Source organism: Saccoglossus kowalevskii, chromosome 6 (assembly GCF_978046115.1).
Source record: "Saccoglossus kowalevskii chromosome 6, keSacKowa6.1, whole genome shotgun sequence".
Lineage (NCBI taxonomy): Eukaryota > Metazoa > Hemichordata > Enteropneusta > Harrimaniidae > Saccoglossus > Saccoglossus kowalevskii.
The window spans coordinates 23,371,957-23,392,081 of NC_140646.1; the positions used below are offsets into that span (position 1 = coordinate 23,371,957).

The 20,125-nt window shown below is 35.2% G+C and overlaps 1 protein-coding gene across 1 annotated transcript in view; it reads right to left on the minus strand.

The window, feature by feature from the left end:
- Positions 1-1,506: 1,506 nt before the first annotated feature.
- The window catches only part of LOC100377101 (guanine nucleotide-binding protein G(o) subunit alpha-like), a 31,286-nt gene continuing 12,667 nt past the window's right edge, over positions 1,507-20,125 (minus strand). The window contains exons 4-8 of the mRNA XM_085500215.1: positions 12,329-12,489; positions 9,980-10,108; positions 9,572-9,701; positions 6,702-6,855; positions 1,507-5,980 (exon numbers count right to left, since the gene is read on the minus strand). Coding sequence (XP_085356341.1) covers positions 5,793-5,980; positions 6,702-6,855; positions 9,572-9,701; positions 9,980-10,108; positions 12,329-12,489 — 762 coding nt within the window. The 3' untranslated portion in view covers positions 1,507-5,792. The remainder of the gene's footprint in view (positions 5,981-6,701; positions 6,856-9,571; positions 9,702-9,979; positions 10,109-12,328; positions 12,490-20,125) is intronic.

The following is a 20,125-nucleotide window of genomic DNA, read 5'->3' on the forward strand; positions in this document are numbered from 1 at the left end:
ATATCCTGAACACTCCCACATTAAAATGTGGGAAATTAAGAATCATTGGAAAACTCACGAAATTACAAATTAGTATTTATACTTTTGAAAGCGATTATACCTGATTAAATAATGATGAAAGTTCAAAATTTCTTTGGAACCGTCAGGATAGAATTATGAGAAGAACTATAATAGCGGAGGTCGGCAAACGTCAGATTTGTTCATTAAAGAAACGTCACAATGAATGTTAAATGTACCATGAATGCGTTTAGTTTAGTGTAGCAAAACCCAAGCAAAGTGAGAAATGGTATACTTGTCTATTAAATGTAATTATAAGTAGTTGTAATATTATTATTTGTCAGTACAATTTTCCAGTTTTCACCATGGATTGTCTGGTTTTGAGTCAACTAACGTTTCAGAATATCATTTGTCGTAATAAATATATGTTAGTAGAAGGGAAATCAGTATATATTTAAACGTAATTGGTATAAATAATATCATAGTTTTGTTTGAAAATCATACAGATACTTACGAAGTAAAAGTCTTGAGTATATTGTCATTTTGGAACCCTAAAACAGAATTAATGTTTGAGGAAATGTTAAATTTGTATGATATATATTGGAAGAAATTGTTAAATTATTGTTCAAATTATCAATTTATAGCCAGTTAATAGCCTTTATTACACAATTCCCTCTTTATACAAATGAACAGCTCTCCAGGTTCAATCAAATAAATACAGGTATTGTAGCATCTGTGTACAGGAGATGAAAATATGTATTCTTTTACTTCCCGAGTATGGTTTACGTTGACGCATTGGAAAACATTGTAGCATATTGTGGTAAACCACTGTTACTGCCACCATCTACACTGTTCATGCTTTTTAGATACTTGTGAAACTGTTGTAAATTTAAATTATAAATTTCACTTCATCACAAGCTCGCAGTTACATTCATTATATAAAGCCATTGAAGCTATTTTTACTCGAGGCTGAAAAATGTGTATCAAACTGAAAATTAAAATGAGACAGCGAATATCACAAATTCGATGCCATTCCTTATCAGAAATTGGTCATCACTTGTACTATATTTATATTTAATATTTGTAGATTCATGTGCGAATATGTTGGCTATGAACATCTTTTGTATACCATTGTCTGCATTGAAAAGATGTATTGTCACTAGAACAACAGTGTTGTACTAATGCAAGTAATGTATACCCAAAGAAAAAAATAAAACAAAACAAAACAAAAACTGTAATGTTTCCTTTCCAGTTACGAAATCCTGCTCCCTGTTTTGCATTTTATGGACAATTGATCCAATTCGGCCTGGTATTGAGCACCAATGAAACACGGTTCAAGTTGAAAGCTTTGAAGGTGCTTGTGTTTAACCATTTCCATTCAATTGCCATAACGCTACCATGATTGTCAAGTGTTCACATTATACAAATTGTATACACATTAATTAAGAAAGCCAAGCATGAAATGACGCCTGACGTAAAATGTTTTCAAAAAAAAGAGAAAACCACATGTATGGATATCAGTCGTGTAAGACGTTAAAGATAATCACTTTATTTCATAAGTCAGTTTGTTGTGATACATAACAGCTTTAAAGATCTAGCTAGAAGAAATTGTGTCTCTTTTTTTTTAAGTTCGTAACATGTCTCCATTATTTCCATCATGTATGTCTGGCCAGGAAAAAAGAACTAAGTTTACTTCTATTCGTGTTTGTTGACTATTCCTGCTGCAAATATGTTTTATTAAGTAGACAATTCTATTTGTTTTTTGTCTCAAGGGAATAAAACTACAAACTACAAAACTGCTATGAAAATCTCTTTTTGGTGCACAAAAATCTGTTTGTTTTTGTTTCGTTTTTTTTTTTTTTTTTTTTTTTTTTTTTTCGCGCTTCGAATATTTCTTAAATCACATATATCTTTTATTGTGTTCTGGATGTACATTTATAAAAAAAAAATGAATGAGCTAGTAATGTATTCTCAAAATTGCAGTGTTTGTTTGTTTGTAATTACTCAACTATGTGGAAGCAATAACATGGTTGGACAGATTCGCAAAGCTGCGACACGTTAATATTATAATTTTTAAAATGATTTGGTAATCATAAATATTAAGCATATTTTAGAACTATGTTTATAACAGTTTATAACATTGAAATAAGTTGTCTTTTCTACTGGCTGGTAATTTAAAAACAAAAAAGTTTAAACTTATTAAAATCCATTTCAATTTGGCTCCAGATTGGCACTGAAAACGTTACACGTTATTCAACACTATGGTGTTACTTGAAAAGAAAGACATGATTTATGTTATCGTAAATACAAATTAAAAATTTCAAAATCTTGGAAATCTACTATTAACTTCTTTTTCTTGCGCTATGTTTCTGGTTCACCTGCTGCCAGATTGTCTTTTTGTTCTGGTAACGATTGCCTTACTAATGCTTTAATCCATTAACCATATTCTCGAGTGAAATGAATAGGGGTACGGGGATATATTGATGACCGACAGTTGACAGGTCATTTGTGGCCAGTGTCGTCGCTAGCGTGTTAAGAACCTGATTCGTTCATTATCATGCAAGGGTTCCTATGTTCGTAAAATGACATGGTAGTGAGTTTTAAAACATAGCTACTAAAATCTTCAAATATTCTCTGGCCTGGAGAGAAATTATTGATAAATCTAAATTTTCACCAGGAACTGTTTGTTAATAATATTCACAACACCATATTCAGACACAGAATTTTGCAAATTCTCTGGATAATCCACTGCCGTTTAATGAATACATAGTATTCAACATTGATGAAATTCTGTTACTAAATCAATAACGGGAAATATTGCACGTTTGTCTGTGTACAATGATCTCTTATTACTAATGAAAGGGTTGACAAATGTCAAGGTGACAGCAACATTATCCTCGGAAAATCTACTTGAATGGGTATATATATGCTTTATGTAACACAGGCGAGTGACCCTTCCAATCCTTTCTTCAACATGAGGAGTACATTGTTTAATAAAAACGTTTCACAGTCATTGTCAACTTCAATCCTAGTCCCCTAATATAATTAAAAGATAACAAGGCGTGTGGAGAAAATTACAGAACAAATTGTTTGCACCAACCATCTTGTGACAGGACTGGATGTGAGAGGAACAATCTGACTATGGATTAAATGCACCATCTTTTAGCCATTTCACTACAATTCACCGATTCACCCCAATCAATTAATTCTATTGTAATGTATATATGTTCACAGAAACCCAATTATGCTTTTTACGTTGCCCACAATGCAAGTATTTTCCCCAGTAAACAACAAGAAAGATGGTAATATACATTTATAAGATTTATTAATGACGCCTCATGCATTAGGTATGACCAAACAAGCGACCCAACAAGCATCCAGATTGTACGGAAACTATGGCACCACATATATTCCTTGAAAGGCCCATTTCCCCCAGTGAAAGACCAACATTTGTATTCGCCTTGGCATGTGTTCAATACTCACGTATTTGGCAGATAAATAAATCAGGTCAGAAACATTATCTGTGACTCGCCCCTGGTTACATGTTTGAGGGTAGTCCACGCACATGCCCAAAGTGCAACTGATAATCTTGTTTTCCACTGGAGAAATTCAGCCAATTAATTAGAGTACTAGTACTATTTACAGCATAAGAAACGTCGAAGTCGTCGCACAGCGTACATTCAAATTTCATATGAACAGACATTGTATTTTTTTCATTGCATGACATGTGGCCCATCGAACACAATGCGGTGCGACGACTGTCATTTTAAGGTGTCATATGGTGAAGTTCCGGACAAACAAAGATCTGTGTTTTTTTATTCCTTCAAGTAGAAGTTCGAAATTCTACATTTGCAATAAAACGGCAAGGGGCTATAAAGCAGCTACAATTACAGTTCAAACCTTACATATACATACATACCGAAGCCTATAGAAAACACATCGGTATTAAAAAGTCAATTTCCAAAAGTCGAGATTTCAGATGAAATTTTAACGTTAAAAGAATTGAGCCTAATATATCACTTTTTCCATGTTTGGAATGTAGGCTCTTTTCTTTTACCGTTAGTATTGTAATAATTACCTTTTGACGTTCGAGAAAATATACGACACGATACAGGTGTATAAAAAACAAGCTTTCAACCAAAATCATATAAACACTTGGGAGAAGAACTAATTTAAGTTTTCCCACTTGGGTCATTCCATTGTGAATATAGATTAGGGTTGCTAGATAAAACCTGGATATGCATTGTGGCAGTTCTAAAAAAAAGTTGTGTAATCAAAAAGAACTAAAAAATATTTCTCGTTGCTACCCGGCCAACCCACAAACCCACCCATCCACCCTCTTTGACAGGAATAAGAGCGAGCAGAGACCAGGTGAAATAAAAAAAAAACACAATAGAAGTATTGCTCTTTAAACTGGAATATCTCAAAATCTACTATAGTTAGCTCTAAAACTTGATCTTTAATTAATTTATCACAAAACGCTACAATATACAGTTAAGTGGACTATTCTCGAACTTGAGTACAAAATGAAAAAAAAATATTGTTACAAAAGAGTCAGCTGGACATATGCATACATACATACATACACATAAACACACATACAGGAAAACACTTATTTTTTTCGTTTTCACAACTAGATACTTTTTTTTTAGTCTGAACTGGTAACGGAACGCTGAAGGATAAATCTGCCTGGCGCACGACCTTAAACAAATAGTGTACTGGTTTTTAAGAAAATTGGCCAATGTATGAGATAGTGTGTACTAAAAATCTACAGCATAAATTAGTAACCAGTTATTGAAAGTGCTTTATAGTAAACCTCCACACCCCTAATCTTTGCTTAAATAATGCGGGTTGTACTAAGATACCAAGAAAGTATGGGTGGAGAGGTAGTCTTTAGCAGTGAAGTGTCCAGTCGCAGTTTCTCCATATAAATAATGAACTTGAAATTGCTTTCTTTTTAAAAATCTTATTTCTTAAGTTAAATTAATTTATCATCTCCCTAGACAAAGCTTTTTTTCAGTTTTAGATGCAGAGTAATTGCACGATGGCTCGAATCTATATTTAAATAACAAACATAACGCTTAAGAGAGCAAGAATAATACAATCACTGCTGGAAAATGAAAGCGAAGATTTGTATTTGTTGTGGTCCCTTTATATACTAGATATCTAAGCAGATGCCGAATACCTAAATTTGTCTAGCATGAAAAGAAATAAGATATATATATTATTTTGTAAAAGACAATATTTACATTTTTCTAACTAAGTACGGGGAATGTCTACCAAGTCTTGACACCGATTTGTTTTTTGAAAAATTAGTAAAATCCACTAAATCACAGAAAGCATGTTGTATAGTTTTGGTGCTAGGAGAGCCTTTTCCTATCATCATACGTCTTCTTGCAACATTCAATATTTTTATTTTTGTTTTGTTTTGTTTTGTTTTGTTTTATTTTTTTTAGAAAATAGCAAGAAAGGTCAATGATAAACAAAACATTTTTTTTTAATTTACTTTTAAATGTGCTTTTAATTGAGCGGCCAAATCAAAGAAAGGTAGTGCTGGTTTTGTATATCTAATGAGGAGTACTAGAAAGTGTAAAACTAACGCGACTGGCCAAGTGTGTGATCACCTGACTTCTCCCAGTCAATCATTGTACTGGACAGTACAGTACACATGTACTCTTTGCCCCAATATCGTGGGACAGTACCTAAAGATAAAGGCATGCATTTTTTTTTGAAAAACCCTATCTTTGCAATTATTTGTTTCCGGTGTACCATATCTTGGTTCGTCCTTTTTTGGTTTAGTAAAGGCCACATCCCCTGAGATTGTGGGCAATTATGGTGTCCGTCACCGCATTGAATACAATATGGATATTGTTAGTATCGGTGGCACATGTCATATGGGTGTAGATTTCCTTTGTTGTGCTTTTGTTCATACTTTCAAACTGTGCTTGAATATAAGCTGCGGCTTCATGGTATGTGTTAGGGCCTGAAACGAGGTAAAGGAGATAATTAGAGCATTTCATTACTATAACATTAATAGCACAATATTTGGTTTTCCCTCAAATTCATAAACTTAATTTCTTTGTTAATTAACATAATTTTCCCATTTTTTGAAAGAAATGTTGAAAAAGTTAGGGATATTTATTTTGTGCAAGTGATTTAACTTCAAAAGCTAATCAGTATTAATATGTCTCGGAAGAAGTCTGGCTAAGATGACTTAATATTACAAAACAGAGTAATAAAAACACAACAATGGGTAGATAAAACGAAAATAATACAAAAAAATGATGATAATGCAAGTAGATAAAACGTTATTAAAACAGAACAATGAAAAAGGAGATGAATTATACACAATAACAATGCAACAAGTAGATCAAGTCATGAACAATACAAAACACAATATTTCAAAAGGTTAATGAGAAAAGTAATTCATATTCTATTCACACAATTTTATGAGACTATTATAACTGGTCAACTATTTTTTCGTTTCGTTAGATCATTATAATTACCATTTGATATTCCAATATTCAGAAGTCAGTGCAGTATTGTCTTAGGTTTATTATTCGACTCTACAAATATTAAGTGCTGTATTCAACATAATTTGTGGTTTATTCCAAATAAATTCGTTTGTTTCAAAGACGTCAGTGCTAATATTATTTTAAGTTGCATCCCCCACTTCTCAATGTAACGTGACAGACATTACTCACCTGTATATTCAGGGAAGCATATAGTTAGTGGAGATTTGGTTATCTTCTCTTCAAACAAGTCTTTCTTATTTAGAAACAGAATTATGGAAGTATCTGTGAACCATTTATTGTTACAGATTGAGTCAAATAGTTTCAGACTTTCTTCCATTCGGTTCTAGAGAATACGAAAACAGAGAATAAGTGTATTATTGTGCATATTTAATCATGTTAGTTAGTTAGAATGTATGGAAAACAAGATTTGACTGTTTGTACATTGTTTGGCATACTAGTGAAATTGTACTTATCTGGGTATCTCAATACATATATACATATGTTCATTCCTTTCAGGGTACACCCATCAACTAAAAGCAGCCCTACAGGAAGGCCCTGCAAATATTCACTTATACATACTCGTACCCATTTACTCAAGGTTTAAAATAATTACAGCATTGTACCTAATAGTATACAATTATTTGTGATAGTGTCCCAAGCTTATGGACATGAGTCCTACTTATGATCATTAGAATTCTCATTTTCTCAGAAACCATATTTAATGTGTATCATTTTACAAATTGTTTTTTTGTAGATAGCAGGTTCCATCATCACCTCAGCGTAAAAGTGCACAAATTTATAAGTTCCACAACGTGAAGATATTCCAGACAAGGAATAATACACCACACACAAGAGCCAGAGAGTTATTCCACCTACACACCTGGACAGAGAGGACTTTATGATTGAACTCATTTCACACCCAAATGGGAAATGTTTTAAGTGCTATTAGACACCATAACACCAGAAGTCTATTACCGATCTGAAAATTTGTCCCGAATGTTTGCCAGTCGATGTTCTTCGAAATTCCACAAGTGGCGCCTAGTTAAAAATTAACTTCAGCCCCCAAGCTATTTTCTCACATTACTCGGGGCATATTATTACAAATGTTGGGTTCCTATGTATTCGTTAAAAGTTTCCTTGTTTCTTGCAAGTCATCTCCTGGGACATTTATTTTTCCATACAAATGTACAAGTGTTTTCTAGAAGTATCAAGAACATGGAATTTCTGTTTTACTTGTTTTATTATTTTGGTCCGACTGATTGCAATGCATCATGAATACATGAAAAAAGGTTTACATTGTCAGTTATGACACCAAACACTGCCAGATCACATCAGCAAATCATCCTGGTAGCTTGTTCGTAATAGCTTATTTGGCACAAATTGCAAAAACACAAGCACTTAATTTTGTATCAACAGCGATGCCAGTAAATTTGCACATTTAAGCGTACATATACGACCCTGTGTGTTTGATACCATAGGGAACTGTAAAGCTATTTACACATTCATCAGTCTAGTTTATTAGGTGAAAACCGATTGTCATAACCTGTCACACTGTTTTCAAACACCATGTGTTCAGTGGTTGTCGTAATAATAATAACAACCTTTATTGATATCGTATCCCCTATGGGATCTAGATTAGAAAACAATAAGGATATAAGGAACAATAAAATACATAAGTAAAAATAATTTTAAAAAAGGAAATAAATAAATAGTAATTCTGTGAAAATATTATTATATAAATATTTTTTGGTGTTATTTTGAGGCAGCTGGTAAATTGCTTTTCATGAAATTCTCTCTTTTAGTGAAACAGTCGCTGATAAACTTGGCAATTGCTTGGACAGTTTCAGAATTTTTGTTATTGAGAAGTGCTTTCAGATTACCGGATAAGTTTACGTTTTCAAACAAAGCATCTCTTTCAAATTTGTACAGGTTACAATTGAAGAGGAAGTGTTCTTCGTCTTCAATTTCATTTGAGTCACAGACAGGACATGTTCTATTTAAGATATCTTTGTTGTGATATCGCCCAACTTCAATCTGAAGTATGTGGGCACTTATCCTCAGTTTAGTCATAGATGATCTGTGGATGTTTTTTTTTAATAATTTCAAGGTATTTTTCAAGTGCAAAATCAGTTTTCAGCTGTCTGTAGGTACGAAGTTTATTTTTGTGATTAGTTCTTTTATTGTCATTATGCATTGTTTCTGTGCAGTGTTTCTCAAACATATTTTTTAGTTTTTTTGTAACTAATGGGATAATACTGTTTTTTTCGCAAACATCACTAATTTCTAAAAGGTTCAGTAATCTTTTTATGCCTGTGGTCCAATTACTGATGTTTTCTGTCGTAAAAAAAATTATAAGGCTGTAGTTCCTTCCACAAATCACACATTCTTGCCTAGAAGTGTACCAGAAAGGTGTGTAGATAATTCAGTTCACCAAATTATTGTATGAATCTGGAGGTGTATTCTGTGCACAATCTCCAATAGTGCCAAATGACTATGGTTGTAACATGTTAGTAGATGGGATGGTTTTGGTAGTGAATGGGTCTGGCGTTCGAGCAAAATATCTTACTGATCAGATGTTCAAAGGAAATTAGTAATGTAATTTCCATACAAGAAGTATTGCCATAATATAATATGCAATTCTGGCTGATTGGCTGATAGGCTAGACTGTTTGATGACTACACATAACATGATAGATTATAGGTATTGAATGTCAAAACAAACGCTACACTAAAGGACTCACAATCTTTTAAAGCGGGGGAGTCATCACCTGCGCATTCGCTAGACGGCCATAGCGTGTCGCTGTTTACAAACTAGCGTCTACCCATGAACCTTTGCGTTTTTAGCGTGCGTTGTTATCGTCGCTTGGGACTCAATTCCCGCACGTGCGCAGGTGACGACCCCTTCGCTGTAATATTCAGTGTAACCCTTTGAATCAAACAAAAGTTATATAATATTGCTTATAGTATCACGATCGAACATATGTTACGGAGCCATGTGTGTGCTATTGGAGTGACAACAGAATGTTGCTGGTGTCTGAAAATACAAACAATAATACATACTGTCGTTTCGTCTTCATATAGGACTTGATCATAGGCGCTCATTGCTACACAAAACACTATGGCCGTCACATCTTCGAAGCAATGGATCCACTTTTTTCGTTCCGATCGCTGGCCACCTACATCAAATAATCTGACAAAAAACAAAGAAAGAAAGCCAACCAATCACATTGATGTAATGAATAGACGAGACTTAAAAATAAATTAGGTTATAGATATTACTCTTAACCAATTAGTCAAGACTGAAAAGGAGCAAGTTCAGCAAACTATGCGTTTGTCCCGCGGGGATGTTAGACAGGCAGAGTGGCAGTGTGTAGATTGGGGCCCTGAGTCACATTGGTTTGAAACGGTTGATTGTAATTTTAATGGATCCATTCAATCCCGCAATGAACTGGTGAAAATAGTACTTACTTAAAATTAAGGTTTTTGAAACTGAAGTGTGTTTCTACTATTCCCGTTGTCTTTACCCTAGTTCGTAGTACGTCTTGCTCAGTGGGTAGATATTCCTGATCACACACCCGATCTAAATCATCTAAGAAACTGGAAATAAAATAAGGTATTTGCAGGTTATTGTTGTGTGTGCGATTGGAAAGTTTCATTGCTCCGCTTCGTATTACCGTGGTGATTTACGCCCTATTACTGTAGCAATTGCTGTGTATTACTACGCCGATTTGCGTTGTAACATCGATGATTTCGTACGACTGTGATGATTTATGCTCTATTACTGTGTACAGTTTTACGTCGTATTACTAAGCCGATTTTGCGTCGTATTATGGTTGTTTCGTAATTAACAATGTGGGTATTTACTGTGGTGATTATGCAATATTACTGTGTTGAATTATGTCTAGCCACCTTTCCAATCGAAGACGCATTGTTGGGAATTAGGAATTAAAATAAACTATTTTACCAATGAAGGGAAGTGTTTTGACCTGGTGATTTTTAGGTGTTTTATTTGGCCCGTGAATTGAAGTGCCACATCATGGATGACACAAATATCTTAAAAGGTTCGTCCGTGACTTCTAGGGTGAATCAGCGCACTGTTACTAACAAGATGTAGTATTTGTGCATGTATTCTCTGTAATGACACTACTGAGATTTCCAGTTGAGAACAGGGTGTGAACAGAAAACCGACATCCAACAACCAGAAAACGTACAAATTAGAACACTTGAAATGAAAAAAATATGCCCACTCAGTCAAAAATTACAATGATGCAATAAGACGATTAATTAAAATATTCAATGATTGAAACTTTGTAAAAAATAAAACGAAGGAGCAGCTTTGAGCGCTCAATAATTGTGATGTCATAATTTATGACCTTTGCTAAAAGACCCAATAGTTTACCATGACAACATAACTTTAAGCAAAAAAACAAGACAGTGTTATAAGTATCATTTATAAGTGAAACGAGTAGTCGGTAGAAAAATGCGGGTATATAATTTATAGTACTCATTAAGCCGAGACCGTTGGCATGTGTATCTACCGTGGGCGTGATTGTCTGGTGTATGTGTGTGTTCGTGACGTAAGTAACGACTGTGTCATGGACTGCTACAGTAGAGGTGAGTGGGCAGAATCTGTTCTAGACGTGTCACCCGTTCACATTGCATGCAAATTGTTCAAGTGTATATTGGTTGAAGGATGCACCAATCTTTGTATTTACCATGCACTTATCGTAATAATCTATAGTTACGTGGAGTATTTATTGGTTTGTCGATCACGGTCACGTTTATAGTCGTATGGTTTTCAACTTTTAACCTTTATCTGGTCAAGTCAATGTTAAAGTACATGGGACTGGCAGGATAAAAGTTAAAAATAATTTGTAATTCACGATTGTTTATGTGCACCATTTACGTCACTTTCCACATCACATTTCATACTTAAAAGGCGGTAGTCGTTGCGCTGAGCATGTGCGATATTTGTGTTGATAAACATTGGTTTTCCCACAATCCAGTGCGATCTTCTATTGGAAATCACAAGTATGGGGTTTGGGCGCGACTTGACCTAATTACCACCCGTGACTCCTTCGATACCTTCTAACCACCTAAAAATACCTAATTAAAGCTTGGTGACGTCTTAATTTGTATTCGTTGATCTGCGCAACAGTCAAAGTCGCCATCTTTGTTTATATGAGATCCACTATATCTCGCGCATGCGTGGCGGGACGACTACCGCCCTTTAACATGCATATTTTTTCCTGTAATAATTCAGCATTATATTTTCGCTGAAAATCACTTTATTTCACTATTATGATATTTTGAGCAGATTTATTTCACGAATTAAAGGTAGTAATTAAACAACTAGTTTTATGCCATATTAAGCGTCATATCCGTCGCGCATGCGCAGCTCGCGTTCGAATTTCATGTTAAGGTAGAAGCCTACTCATAAATGCCAAATGAGTTTATTCATTTGGCAATAAATTGTACTCATCTTGCTTGCACTGTCAGCTATGATTTATGGAAATAATGACGACGTGGCGCTAAAACAGCATTTACAGCTACGTTTTACTATGAGATACGTAGTTCTATGTTTAAACCAGTGAAAGGGCGGTAAAACTCGGAACAAATCTCATGGCGAAGTTTCATTTGTTGATTGTTTGTTTGTTGACCATGAATCGAAATGTTCCACATTCTTGCCAAGATTTGGAACGGCGTAACAACTTGTTTTTAAATGTATTTCATTAAAAAAAACGACACGCAAGTCTATCACAGTTTTGTTATAAACGTCATTGTCAGGACTCCCGATGCATTATGGGTGTAACTTACTATCGTGCTGAGTCGTTCAGTTGATATTCCCTTGAGCGCCCATATATTACTTGCACTCCACTGTCAGTCCAAAGTCTTTTTAAGGCATCCCTTAATTCAGTCGTAGGTGGCTCCGTATCTTCCATTCTTCCAATGACATCGAAAACCATCTTAGCATCCTCCTGTGAAAATAAAAATTCTCGCATTATTATATACCTTTTCTAAAAATTGTGCCAGTCAGTGACGTTTATATGTGAAAACATTCTCATTCGAATTGACAAGTGATTGGTTGTGTATTCGTTTGTCATTTAGATACATGCAGTATAAAACAATGACAGACGACAACAGATCATAATAATTTCGACATTATGAACAACCTTTTTTAGCCATTCACGTCACATGAGCGTCTGTCGCTAGAGGGCGCGGCATATAGGAAAAGTGTTATGGTTGCGGACGAACATTTCATGAACATGCCGAGTAAAAATGTCGTGGACTGAAAACAGCAACGCGCAATTTCTACGGATGGTACAGTGCAGTTCACGCAATGCTTAACTAAGTATATATATATATATATATATATATATATATATATATATATATATATATATATATATATATATATATATATATATATATATATATATATATATATATATATATATATATATATATCATTGGTATTTTATGTACAATAACACGGGTATTAATATTAAAAATAAAATGAATTGAACTATTCCTGTATTAGATAAATCATGACCATGTGGTGTTTACGGCATCTAGGCTACGTGAAGCGTGAAGTGACCTTTTTTTGTTTTTAGCTAATTCGATATTATACAAGGCATCCGTGGTAAAAATTAATGAAACCATGTTTATTCCCCCAAAAAGTCAAAAAATATAACACCTCATGTAACTTGGTTGAGTGGCAGATCTCTCGTCTGCATTCCGAGTCAACAAATACACAAGATGTAGAACCACACTTTTCCACAAACGACTCAAGAATGTTTAAAATATATAAACAAATATGAAATGTCTAGGTTGGTCGTCAATCCCCCGAGTTCTAGCATCTGAGACATTTTCAAATATTCACGTGTGAGTGGCATGCGTAGGCGTACAAAGCAAACGCGTCATCATACGCCGCACTTCGTTCCAGTAATGACCGGATAATATTGAGGGGGCAGCAGTAGTGAGGCATTCAATGTTTATTTTTAAAAATACGAATGAAGTACAAATGACTCATCTGCAGTCAATGCCCCCACCTATTATCAGCATCACTACGACTGCCAATCAGAAGGGACGTATGAGTTGTCGGCCCCCATGCGCTCTTCCTGTTCCTCAGTGTTCTCAGTCAATCAAGCAATTACGATATCCTTGTTGTAACAATTCGCGGATCACCACAGGAATAGCTGAAACATTTTCCCTACTCGAACCCCAGAAATAGTAACGTCGCGATAGGGTGTGTCACACACACACATTTACTATAACTCCTTCTTTTAAAAGATTTGCCATGTCTGTCGTAATCGAACGGGCGCTGATATGACTACTTGGGGTGAAGATGGTCCCTTCCGTATAGTGCCGTATAGGTATGGCTGTTTTGTTGAAATCGGTATATCTCAGTAATAAAAAAAAACACATCGAAAATCAATCTGCTATATTTTTTTAAGCATTCGGGGTGTGACTGTTATTTTGGAAAAGGCCTATGTTAAACGAACACAAACTAATTACGTGATGCATGCTGGATCGTAACACGCTTAGATTTTCTTGGTATAGTTTACGCCACATATTGTTATCTGAAGATTATTACGACAATTTGTATATGAAGTTGTGCCATCCAAAACCACGAATGCTACGACAAAGTCTATCTTTTTTCGACATTGTATAATTCTTTCATTTTTATGCAGAAAACTACAGTATTTTTACCAAGTCATATTTATTAAAGTTTTTGTTCATACATAAGTTGTTAAACACACTACATAGTTTGTAATTTCATCTAGTTTCTCTCAGTCATAATTCAAGACAAATAAAATGCAAACATTCTGCAGTATTCCGGTGCAATCGGTAAATATAAAAATTATCATTGATAGGAAACATTTTTCTGAATTCTCTTGTCAAAATCAGTTGTTTTTATTTGTTTCCCCAAAATGAGAAAGAATTTCTCAGCGTCAAAAACGGTAAATCTTTTTAGTGCTCATGTATGATGTAAGCGAAAGGTGTTGTCTGAATAAAAGTAGTCACGTTCTACTTCGTGCTGAAATCGACTACTACCGGAAGTGACGTGTTTCACAGTGCACTCAAAGTGCGTTAGTGTGCGGCGACATCAAATCAACCGCGAAATAGACAAATAATCTAAGGTGTTGCCATAGCAACACTGTAATTATTCATCATCAAATCAGTAAACAGATTGAGAATATAATTCAGGGTAGTTATAATTTGGCACCAAATGACCATAAAATAATTACTGTATCACGTGATACATTTTGCATCGAATGAACGCAAGGTCATTAACCCTAGATCGACAAAGTTTTGGAATACTGCTGTGCGTGGCCATTTTGTATAGCCCGTGACCCGTCTTGTTGTTTGACGGTTTATATTCGCAAAGAACTTGTACCAACAAAAAAAGAAAGTAACCACTGCCGCTCTGCTCTATATTGGTGATATATGGACCACCGTGACGTCAGGTATATTGGTGGTACATGAACCACCGTGACGTAAGGTATATTGGTGGTACATGAACCACGTCAGGTATATTGGTGGTACATGGACCACCGTGACGTAAGGTATATTGGTGGTAAATGAACCACCGTGACGTCAGGCATATTGGTGGTAAATGAACCACCGTGACGTCAGGTATATTGGTGGTACATGGACCACGACAGCTATATTGGTGGTAAATGAACCACCGTGACGTCAGGCATATTGGTGGTAAATGAACCACCGTGACGTCAGGTATATTGGTGGTAAATGAACCACCGTGACGTCAGGTATATTGATGGTAAATGAACCACCGTGACGTCAGGTATATTGGTGATACATGAACCACCGTGACATCAGGTATATTGGTGATACATGAACCATGTCAGCTATATTGGTGGTAAATGAACCACCGTGACGTCAGGTATATTGGTGGTAAATGAACCACCGTGATAGGTACATCTTGCTTAATTGGTGCTATTAACTTTCGCTTGTCGCTATGCATACCTGTATTTTACTCTGGATTTGACCTGACTAATTATTATCGGTGATTAAAAATATGTTAAATGCGGGGCGTGTCACAGGGCCCTGACCACGGGTGAATAATGAAATAAAGTTGTGTTCGTAGTTTCAGTAATTGGTCCAAAACCATTGACAGCATGTTAAGTAGATCACATGTCGTTCGAAACGTGACGCGAATGAACGTGATTTTATTTTTGTAGTTTTTTTAACTGCAACCAAAGAGAAATAATAACATATATTATAAATATATAACTTCAATTATATGATTAATCTAATAACACTTAAATATAACAGGCACAAGAAAAACATGTCATGTTCATGGTCATGTTTGAACTTGCTAAAACTGTTACAAAGTTCTATAGAGTGAACAAGCCAAGTTCATTAACAGGAGTAGGATTATGTGGAACAAAAGAGCGATTACGACGATATCACGGGCATTAAACACGGAAAGGGCTTATGGTTCCGCTAATACTGATAAAAAATATATATATATATTGAATGTAATGATTTGCGTAAAAATAATAAATCAAATCTACGAGCATCCAATGACAGTAAATTGAGGTAAGTACATAAATACAGAATTACAGAGACAAATAAGAATTAAAGCGCCGTGGTCGTCGCTCGGCGCGTGTTCTAATTCGAATAAGACGCGGCGCAACGACCACCGCCCTTTAAAAAACTTGCATGAGAGTAACCATGCGTTCTCTACACAAGTCACTTGATGGAATCATACAATAATAATCTGCGAAACAATTCTACCCCCCCCCCTCCGGCGAAAATAATGACCCACCCCTAAACAATGTGCGAGAAATTAAATGAACATTGTTACGTAAAACGGTGGAAAAGAACGGGATAATAACATAATTATTACGTGACTCGCATACATTTTCCCACTTATCGACACGCATATGCCGACTGGTGACGATAAACGTAATTCCGTCGAAAGGTAGGTCACTATAAGTTCAAGAGGTTGATTGACCGATGTCTTTGACTTGGACTATATATACACAAACTACCACAAAAAACAAGAAATGTGCCTCTCTCAACCGACAAATGGCGGCATTCCGTGTTCTCAACCAGTAAAAGTAGGCCGAGGTCGCCAGATTATGCTTATTATACGCACTGTGTACTAGCATTACACGGATAGTGTGTGGGAGTGATCCAGACATCAATTAATATATCTAGGTTCCGTGGCCCATTGCAATGTTTAATTAAATTGCAAATCACTAGTATAATGTAGGCGAGAAACGTGTGATGAAGGCAAGCTAAGTGATGGCGAGAAACAACCGGCAAAAAAATAGATGCTTATACTTGCGTTCGTAAGAAGCAGGACGAACCACAGTCCCTCGATGATATAGAGACTGTGGACGAATATAACGATTTTATTAATATGTTTTACCTATATATACAACATTTAAACGTCATCCAGCGTATTTATGGAAATACCAACAATTGTTTATTGGAGGGGGGGCAACTTCGAACGGTTACCATGACGAGGCACGTACACACGCACGGGTTGACAGTAACAGTAATATGTGCACTTTAATGGGGTGCCCTGGTCTACAGTAGATGTCATCGCGGTGACGTGTCGCTATTATAGGTGTTACCGTGACGATTACGTCATGACTGACGCGTATAGATTACAATTATACAAGTGCACTTTTTTTTCGTAAAATGCGTACGAAACAACTGAACTGCCTCATTGTATTTTTATTTATTTGTGTTGTGTTGAACCTCACCGTTTCGAGTTCGCTCATAAATTCATGTTGCCGAACGACAAACGAAGAGATGACATATGTTTTCTTTCCCGCCGAGCGAAACCTACACCCACGCCCCTGTTTCAGGGAATTGTGTCCGTACGATCACGTAATTCAGATTAAACAATGGGACAAACACGGAGTAAGACAAATTCTACATTTGTGTGCGGAATTTTCATCTTTGAAAACGTATTCTTCAAAAAGCACCCCTTAAACCAGTTTTTAACGTTGATGGTACTATTCAATGTTAGAGTTGTATTCACTTACGAGAAAGTATATATTAATTATGTGTCAGACTTTGAAATTGTTTATGTAAAATAATAAGAAATTACTTTGTCATGTAATTTTACGTTTTTAATTTAAATATTTATAGGAATTGGTAGCTAATTTAAACATCATTAAAAATACCATCCTGGCCTTGATGATACTTAATGTGACGAACTGTTAGAAGGTATCATCATGGCGATAATTCCAATGCATCACAAGACGATCGTTTATATAGTTTATAGTTTTCAACGTATATTGCAAGTAAATCGGACAAGATTGAGTAAAAATCAATTATCGCCAGGTGACTCTCAGTCCAAAATCTTTGAACCTGTTCCGACGTGAACTTGTTTAGCAAAAGTGTTTTGTGGTAATTGTTGGCAATATGACATTTTAAACAAAAATGTCACATGGGTTGTTATTTTGTTGTTTGTTTTCGTGGACATACTATTTTGGTGACTTGTGTCATTCCTTCTTCCGCGCATAATATACTTTATAATCGGCTCATCAATTCGTCGTAAAACTGTCATCCTAATATAAGAAAAGCTTCGATACTAGTATCACCAGCGATATAATGCGTGGACGCACCCAGTGACGTAATTACAATGGGAAAATAATCGCTGTAACGCTGCAACTATTTTATCGGTCTACCACGAGAACAATTACAATTTTATTTTCTCAAGTAAATGTCGTGAAAATAGCGTGCTTCAAAATGACAGAAAACAATGTTAACGTCACAAATGCTACGGAGACGACGTTGCGGATGGGGAATCGTGTTATCTGGAACAACAAATAACAACTTTCAGGATGCTGAACGAGAGAAAAGAAATGCGCATGCGCAAATGTTTTGCAAGAAAAATGCGTGGGTGGACGTTTGTCAATTTGCATAGAATCACATCTATAATGACTGAGAGGCGAAGTCCCAGGGACTTGGGATGTCTAGTCCTTTTTTCCCATGAAAAATAGACTGTGGTTAAAGCTTTAATACGTCATAAACCAGACTTCACTCGTCTATCCCGTTGTCTGTGCTTATGAGAACAGGGTTACGAGCACCTACTAACATCAGGGTAAAAAAGCCATTTTGGGTAATAAAACTGGGGCCTTCTATAGTAGATAAAGATTTTCAAACTGTACATTTGGCATGGCAACACAGTCATGTCAGCTATTTGAGATTCATTTCAGAATGTGATATTAAAATGAATATTTAATCGTGCTTATTCGATTGTGTCTGAAACATGTAATATTTAATTTGTATTTATTTATTTATTTATTTATTTATTTATTTATTTATTTATTTATTTATTTATTTATTTATTTATTTATTTATTTATTTATTTTTTTATTTTTTTATTTTTTTATTTATTTATTTATTTATTTATTTACACAATTATTGTGAGTGTACATGTATTTTACAAAATTGTTATCACATCAGCTTTTAATTGAAGACATAGTAGTCCGGCACGAGAGACACGCAGTACGGCATGGCAAGATTTGGGTATTGTCACGGGATACATTTATAAAAAAAAAGGAGAGTATAAACAAATTCCAGGGTCTTTATCATCAAATACCGCACCGAAAGATTATCGCGTGAAAGGCGCGCGAGATTTCGGGACTTGGTAAATAGGGAACAGGACTAAGGTAGCGAACGGTATATATATCGGTGTGAAAAGGGCTTGTCATTGAGCTGATCATACGTTAAGAAGGAAATTGATTGAGCAATGGAAAAAAAACGCTGAAGAGAATTAACAGGACAATAGGTAAAATGTTGCATGACGGGAATGATGACGTCATTAACGCTGCTGTTGTTGTTTTGTATTGTATGTGTCTAACAATGATGATGATGATGTTGTTGGTGATGATGGTGGGAATCCTAAGTATGTACATGAATTATGAAATGAGACACAGGTGTAAAATGAGACTGTGTCGGTGAGTTGTCTTGTGAGAAGAAGAAAGGTTTTACAGTAAAAAGTATTTAGATGATAGAGATAAATGATTACGACGGATATAGTAGTTTCAATGTCGATCCGCCATATTGAATTCGAAATGATGGCACTCAGAGAAAATAAATAAATAAAAATAACAAAAATAAATAAAAAAATAAAAATAACAAAAATAAATAAATAAGTTTCAATAAAATTAATTTTCTATAATGAAGCATTTTCCCTGGCGGCTGCCTCCCAAATCAAAGAATAGCCACGAGAGTCACTGCAACTACAATGGCTATCTTCAGAAATTGATGGTGGGGACAGTCAACAAATACTTTAATAATCTGCATAATGACATTTATAAACGTTTTACACAGTGTTCTCTTCCGACTGCAAGGTTTTTTCAATAAACACCCCTATATCTGAAAGGAAAGCCCTTAAATACACCCATTTATTTGCAATAGGAAACCCCTAAATCGTTTGCGATTACAGTCGCTGATCGAGTAGTGTTGAATTTGCTGAAACAAAAAACTCGAACACGCATGCGTATTGATTTACCTATACGTACAGGTAATTTAAAACTCGTGATTCAGTATTCACATCGGAATACTGCGATTTTTGCCGCCGAATTACTATGCTTATTTTACGAAAATGTCGACAGC